The sequence below is a fragment of the Tetrao urogallus genome (assembly GCF_951394365.1).
Source record: "Tetrao urogallus genome assembly, chromosome: 20".
In the NCBI taxonomy this organism is placed as follows: Eukaryota; Metazoa; Chordata; class Aves; order Galliformes; family Phasianidae; genus Tetrao; species Tetrao urogallus.
The window spans coordinates 6,571,225-6,579,026 of NC_136833.1; the positions used below are offsets into that span (position 1 = coordinate 6,571,225).

At 52.6% G+C, this 7,802-nt stretch overlaps 1 protein-coding gene across 1 annotated transcript; it reads right to left on the bottom strand.

The window, feature by feature from the left end:
- Positions 1–3,472: 3,472 nt before the first annotated feature.
- TIMM22 (translocase of inner mitochondrial membrane 22) lies at positions 3,473–6,639 on the bottom strand (the record flags this gene model as incomplete). The annotated part of the gene is made up of 4 exons (XM_079545045.1): positions 3,473–3,549; positions 4,661–4,733; positions 5,707–5,903; positions 6,219–6,639. The coding sequence occupies 4 exons, from the start codon at positions 6,637–6,639 to the stop codon at positions 3,473–3,475; spliced, it is 768 nt and encodes a 255-aa protein (XP_079401171.1).
- Between the last annotated feature and the right edge of the window lie 1,163 nt (positions 6,640–7,802).

Genomic DNA, 7,802 nt, shown 5'->3' on the forward strand with positions numbered 1-7,802 from the left:
CCCGCAGGGAGGAGGCACTGGCTGCAAACACTCCCAGCTCCCTGCCAGGGCCATGGACCGGATCGCGGCCCCTGAGGACATCAGCCTGGACCCGAGATGTGCTGCCTGCAGCTCCTGTACAATCGTGTACTGATGGCCTGGTGCCGCCCCAGCGCCGTGCCGCTCTGTAAAGTAGTCGTGTCTTATGTCCCTTCTTGTGTTCAAGAATTGTTTTTATGTATATTTGTTCAACGGATGAGGTAGTGACTGACAAGGGCTGTGGACACAGGCTCCTCCTTTGGCTTACTTTCTCCTGGATTCCTTCCCACCCGCTGACTCCTGCCCAGCAGCCCTCATCTCACCCTGCTCAAAGCCTGCAGCGCCCACCAGTGCCCAGCTGCTGCTTGGCTCCAGTTCTGCTCTGCCTCGCTGCCTGCGCCGTTGGACCCCACGCCTGGATCTGGCTCTGCATCCATGAGAGCACAAAGCAGAGCACTGCTGCCTCCCCACCACATCCCTGCTGGGTGCTTCAGGCCAGTCTCCTTGCTCCCCGTGCTCCACCTGCAGGGGTGCAGCATGGTGGTTACCTCCTTTGGTGTTCTGCAAGTCTCACAATTTCCCCCTCACAGGGTCTAGGGTCTAGGCCTTGTTCTTGCCAAGCAAGAGTATTTCCCTGCCATTTCTGTATCCCTGCCTTAGCTCTGCACGTGCCCCTTCCAGCCAAGCACTGCCACTGGGTTACCAACCCCTGGGCTGCAATGCACTGCAGCTCCATCTGCGTTCCACAACAAAGCTGGCCGAAGCCCCAGTGAGGAAGGGGAGGTTTTGTTCCCCTCCGTGGCCCAGGGAAAGGAGGAGGAAAGCCCCTGTGGGCTCCGTTGGCTCTCACTCTGGAGGCAGCAGTGCTTCTCACAAAGCTGCATTAATGGCTGTGTCCCTGCCCTTACAGGTGGGTGCTGGTGCCTGCTGGGACACAAAGCCTCTGTTCTGTGAGCCCACTCTGTGTTATCATGGGGAAAGCCCCCTCCTCGATTGCGGTGGCCCCACGCACTCCTGTGCCAAAGGAGATGGATGAGAGGTGACCAAGCATGTCCCCACTACCAGCCTTGCCTTTACCCACCTGACTATCAGACTGTTCCAGGTAGAGCCTGGCTGATGCTCCAGGTATGTCCCAAGCCCACCTCCCTGGGGAAGACAGCACCTGCCGGCCCCCCACCAGCAAAGCAACTACAGGAGGGGAGGTCTTTTGGTCTCCCTCTAAAGGGCTCCCACTCCAGCCCCTGCTCCTCTTGACTACCAGCTAAACAGAAGGGAAACAGCATAGCAGAAAATAACCAGGCGTCTGTCTTGGCCCAGGACCCAGGAAGGAGGCCGAGCATTAGATGTGACTGCACAACGGATCCCTGTGCGTGTCTGATTTGTTACATATGTCCAAGTCTCTGTCCACCATAGTGTCATTCCAGATGGAGGCTGTGTACAGCCAAATCCCCCTGTGTGATGGTGGCCGGGGACCACTCTGCACAGCCCCGGCACAGCAGGTGGCAGCTGTCCCTGTGATGGGCTTTGTTTGTCCCCACAGGAGGGGAAGGCAGGGGGGTGAACTTTTGCAGCTACAGGTAGAATAGAACTGTTAATTAATATTTGACTTTCAGAAGTTGTTAAGGATATATTTTTGTTTGTGTTCTGTTTCAATTTCTGTAGATTATAAACTTTAAATGGCTGTAAACCATGTGAAGAGGAAAAAAAAAACCTGTTAATAAAAACGCAAAGCCCCAACATTTGCACAAAAGGAGCCCTGTGGTGTTGCTGCTTGCACGAGCTGATCACCTTGGCTCCATAACTGCTCCTCTTTCAGTCATGGAAATCTCGCTGGTTGTGTTTCAAGGCAGTGGTACAAGCGCAGGCATCGTGCCAGGCAATCTTTTAGGAGACATCTTATGGTTTGGGCTACATCCTTGCATTTCAGTACATTCTGGAGGAAAAAACCTGGACTGTCTGGAGCCAGCTTGTTTAATCAGCCCAGAATTACTCAAGCTTCAAATTCAGCTGACTTGCACAGCTTCTGGCCTGAGGATACTGAACAGGCACAGTGAGGGAGATCAGGCGATAGGAAACCTCAGCTGATAGATCACATGGAGCTGTCTCCCCACTTCTTTCCACGTAGGCATGGGAGACAGCACGCCTCCAAAGTGACCACTAAATACCCAGCTGGTGTTGCTCTTCCAGGTAAGCAAATGCTGTGCTGTCCTGGGATGTCAAACCCTGAATGCAGAGGGGAAGCAGGTGGGAGAACCCCCATTAGATGTTCACACTGCACTTTAAATCCTGCTGTTTCATTGCAAGGGTGGGTGTTTGCCCTTGCACCGTGGCTCAAAGAAGGTTAAAACAGCGTCTGAACTATTTTGAATATAAAAATTATCCCCGGAGGTCCAAAAACACAATTTGGTTAGAAAAACAAGACAGCTAATAAGAATGCAAATCCAAAGAGGAGCAGCCAGCCAAGCTCATGAGCAGGTGCTCTGACTTCAGTACCGGCGTTCTGCAGAAGTGATGTTTCACTTTCTCCCAGTTGAACACTGGGGAGCTCAGAGGAGGTGTAGGAAAAGGATGGGAAGCAGACAGTGTGCTAAGTGAACGCCTTGTTATCTGTCTTTATTCTCACAACTCTGCTTTAAAGCCCAGCCATCAAACTGCTGGAACTCAGGGTGTGAGCCTATGGCAGTATAAAGCAGTAGCAAAACTGCTTGTACTCCCAGGGCGAGGTTAAATCAGGCGAGCCAAATGGCTACAGAGAATTATACATCTGCAACAACCTCTTTTTTACCCTTCAACTGTTTTGTTCATCTGCCAGGAACCACATGGTTCTAAGGCACAGGATTCCTTCTTGCTTTTCCCCTTTAAGAAATGGTAAAGAAATCTGGCATTCGTTCTGTACTTGAAATAAGACAAGTTGTACAGATGGTGGTTTGTCTTCGGTTGGTATTTTAAGAAAAGCCTGGAACAAACTATTTCTCCACAGGATCTTACCTCTCCCCACCAGAGCAGCAAGCTGCAAACCAGGAGCTGCTAAACACTTGCAGCGTATTCAAACACAATAACATAAACCACTGCATTTCTTTATGAAGATTGTCCTCCTGCCTCTTTTGATGCTAGCAACAGACTTAATCAAAATCAGACCCAAAGGATCCAGAAAGCTCGGAGTCCAGGCTTGTTTCCTGGAAACTGACAGTCAGCTGATCCGTACTGGTGATACTGCTCCCTGCGCCTGGCTCCATCCTTGCACATTCCTGCAGGCCTGCCTGAAGCAGCATGCCAAGGCTCGCAGCCAGATTATTGTTAGTCATTCAGGAAAAGCAGCCAGCATCATCCAGCTTGCACTGATCAGGACTCCAAGGCAGTGGAAAGGTAGGCCTGATGGTTCTTCTGCCGTGATGCAGGCTCTGAGCAGCAGCACTGGAACGCAAGGAAAACTTGCTCCCGAGGGATGCTGCCGTTACCGCAGATAGTAATCAATTGCTGCGGAAAAAGCAGCAAATCCACCGCAGCCGATCACCCCTGCCTTCATACCAGCTGCAATGCAAAAGGGTGGGAAAGAATGAGACGAAACAGGGAAAAAAAGATTCCTCGCAGCAATTAGCCGACAATGCATTGGCTTGAGAAGCTGACACCTGCAGGAACCTGGCGGTCCTCCACCAGAGAATGCTGCCACTGCCCAAGGGAAGGGGGTAACCTGGCACAGATGGGATTGCAGCTCCCACATCTGGATTAGCATAACACAGTGACTGTGTGCCGTGTTGCTAAGTCTCCCTGTGCAGGCTAGGACAGAAAACAGCAGTGGCCACTGCCGATTTCAGGTGCTCTGATTCAAAGCAAGCGACTTTATTGTTGGGCAAGCATGGACAGCAAAAGCAGCTGTTACTTTGAATGCTCTAAGAGGATTAGGTCCAGGACAGACACAACTTAACAAGCTCAATTAGAAGCTCTTTTGAGAGCATTTCCATTTCTTCTATGCTCTGTAAACTGTTTTTGTCTGTTTGATTTTGTTTTCTTAACGATAAGTAAGTGAAGTTTGATATTTCTGCTGAGCAGCAGCACAGCTCTCTTCCTGCCTGGGGCTCTTCTCCAGATGTTAACAGTCAAAGCTTCCCAAGAAGTCCCCACTAGGTCCTGCTGGACGAAAATCTCAGTGCTCCTGCTCTTGTGCAGCTAAATAGAATTGCCTGTTTGATTTGAGATGGGAGAAAGGAGGGAAGCATTGTACAAGCTGTGCAAGTTAACAGAGTTCCTGCCACTGAAACAATATATATGAGTAGAGCTCTATTAACACAAGACCTGTAACTTCAGCGAGTTGCTCAGAACATATTTTTGGCTCCCTCTCCATGACACCCCAGAAGCATGTGGATAGTTAGCACCATTTCCTGATTTGCTTTCAAGTCACTTCTGTTCATTTTTCTCCGATCTCCCTGTCCTGTACAACCAGCCTTCCCTACCCACACATATCTTTCAAGATGACAGGAAAACGACAGAAATGGCAATTCTGCCAACTTCAAGCACATTCTCATGCTGACATCTACACAACCCCATACAAAGAGATTTGCAATGTGTGCTGCCTTAAAAATGCTGCTTGTTACCATACCAAACTGCTGCCTTATCACAGTAGTTGCTAGCAGGCATCACCAACCTCTGAAGCCGATTGCTCCTCCCGTGATGCAGCCACTAATAACACTGTTCCTCCAGTCTGACTTTCCACGATACTGTGGAATTAAAAAACAGAGACAACAAGTAAATATGGAATAACAGCTCGACATCTGTGCTAATACCAAGGGAGATGAAGCGACCTTCCAGCCCTGTTTCAGATGAGGATGTTTTTCCCTCTGCTCTCAGCAGATGGCCCCCCTGCACCGTAAAAGGTTTTGCACGGCCAGGAGAAGGGAAAGGAGCAGGTCAGCAGGAGAGGTGAGACACATCCGCATGGTGCAATGCAGTGCTACAGCAGACTCTCAGCCCCCAGAAGGCAGCACTGTCCACTGGAAGTAGCTCACAGACTTTAAAGGCGCTGTGAGCACAGCCTGGTCTTGCAGCCTGCTGCTCAGCACAAGGAGAGGATCAGCACCCTGCGGGCAAACATTAGCTATGGAAATAGCATGAGCACGCTAGTTTTTCACCAGTGCAACATCTGTTTGTTCTGCTTCATTGTGCAAACAGATACACTTTTACATAAGAACTAATTGTGTTTTTCAATTAAAGGACAGTAGTGACATTCATAACAGACTCATCTTCCTACTTAAGAAAATGGATGATAGCTTTAATGCCGAGCTGCATGAGGTCATTTCTTGCTGTAGGGGCAAGATGAAAACAGGTCTATTATTTCAGAACTTTCATCAAAGGATCCCTTTCTGCACATACAATTTTTAGAGGCTCAGATGGCCATGTTGCAACTCCCAGTTTGATCCTTTAACGCAACAACAAGTTGTTTGGAGCCCGGGTTTCAAAAAGTAATGCCAAATTCCAGGACTTGAATGGGAAAGGTCTTCACTATTGCACGCAGGTCTGCTTATTCCATCAGAGAACAGCTCTGAAAACCTTTAGAACTGAAAAGCTTAAATGAGCAAGAAACAAAAGGAAACGAGCCAATCCCTCATCACAGTGCAAGGGGGCTTGGACTCATGAAAGGTGATCACTAGTGTATAATAAAACCTTATGTAATGTTTGAGAGTCATTACTCACTGATTCCACCACGCACTCAGTGCAGGAGAACATGGCGCCCACGATGGCAAAGTTCTTGGCATAGGAAATGCCGCGCTGCCCCATGTCCTTCAGCACCTCCTTGGCAGTCGGGGTGCGATAGGGGTCCTTGGGGTCGAAGCCCACATTGGTGTCGATGCCAGCAGTGAAGATCCCAAACGCTCCTCCGAGGACGAACCCTGGGAAAGATGATGGCTATGAAAAGAACCTCTGGATTGGAGCAGAGCTCTCCTCACAGGATCAGAGCTGCCCCGGTCCTATGGGCAGCACAAGGGGCTGTCCCTCTGAGTGGTGGGCACTGATGCTGACCCTCCTTTACTGCAGGCACACAGCACGGAGCACTCTTCCTTCAACTGGGGAGGGAAGGAAGGAGACCCCTCCCCGGGCCCACGGGCCAGAAAGGGCCCTGAGAGCTGAGGGGGCCGCAGCCTCTGTCTCAGCCCCAACCCCTCCCAGTACCGCGGGACCCCCCGTCTCTCCCAGCCCCGCCGCACCCCCCACGCAGGCCAACGCCGCTTTGAAGGCGCAGCTCTCCATGGCCCTCTCCACCATCTTCTGCTCCTTGCTCTTGGGCGGGCTGGGAATGCCCCCGAAGGTGTTGGGGTCCCACACTCGGGGACGCCGCTGCTCTCCCACCAGGTGCTGCAGCAGAGCGCTGTACTGCAGAGGCGGCGGCGGCTGCGAACCGCCCGGCGTGGAAGGCGGCGGTGCGCCCGCCATCGCTGTCCTCGGCGCCGCGACCCGCTCCAGCCGCCGGCAGCGCGGCTTCCGTAGCGCGGAGGGAGCGGCGCGCGGGTGCCTATGGGTATCGTAGTTTCGCTGAGGGAGACGCCCGCGGTGCGGCGCGATGCCGCGACTCCATCTCCCAGCGTGCGCCGCGACCGCGCCAGAGCGGGAAACTACAGCTCCCGGCATGCTTCGCGCCGAGAAACGCGATTGGCCGCGCTGAGGGCGGGGAGCTCCGTTACCCGGCGTGCCGCAGCCCCCTGGCGGCCGTTGGGGCCGGTGCAGCTGAGGTGAGCGCTCCGGCTGCCCGAGCATCCTCCAGGGCGGCAGCGGAGGTAGGCGGCGGCAGAGGAGGCGGCAGCAGGTGAGAGCGGCTTTGAGTGGGATGGAGAAGGGCTGGGAGCGGGCTGGGGGCAGCCGCGGGCTGCGGGAGGGCTGAGGAGCCGCAGTGCGGGGCCTCTCTGCCTCAGGTGCGCGGGGAGGCGGGAAGCTCTGAGGCGCCGTGAGGCTCTGAGGCGCCGTTCCTGCCCACCGCTCCGTCTGAGTGACTTCTGGGCGCAGCAGGTCAGCCTCGCCATGGGAGCTGCGGGTCCTGCGGTGGTATTCTTGCACTGCACCGGGCCGAGCCCTGAGGATGTCCCAGCGGTGGCGAGGCTTCATCCCGTGGCCCTCAGGGCTCTCCTGAGGTGTGTGAAGGTGCGAGGTGCCGGGGATCTCCTGCGGCCATCCGAGCAGCCCCTGGTGCAGGGAGGCACGGAGAGGGCAGCTTTACTTCAAAGGTGCTTAGAGAGCAAATGAAAGTCTGCCTTTCTGTCACAGAATGCAAACTGAGCTCACAGCAAGTCATATAGAAACCTCAGTCCTTCCATGCTTGCTCTGTTTGGTAACGGGGTGGGAAACTCTTCTTCAGTGCCCCCCTCAGCGAACGAGGTGCTGCCAAGGTTAAAAGCCTTCACCCACACACGTGTATTCCATCTCATTTTGCTGTTCTGTGGAGCACAGGCAGTGCTCTGCTCAGCCCAGCAGACTGCAGATGGGTTCACTTGGAGGAAATAGCCTTGGTGACTTCAACATTGGCTTGGTTTAACTTTGTTACCCATACGTAAGAAAATAGCTGAGAAATAGCTGCGATAGTTTCAGCAGGATGCTTCAGATCCACGTGCTTCAAGAATTGAAAACGATGTAAAAAATTTGCTCCGTGTTCTTAAGCAGTGAGTTAAGTATGAAATCTTCCTGATGCCATGCGGTGCTCTGAAAGGTGACTGCTTAGAAATCCGACAGATCCAAAATAATTTTTTCTTATTTCTTCTTTCTTTTCATTTTCTTAAACTTCTTGCCCTGTGTCTTGTTTG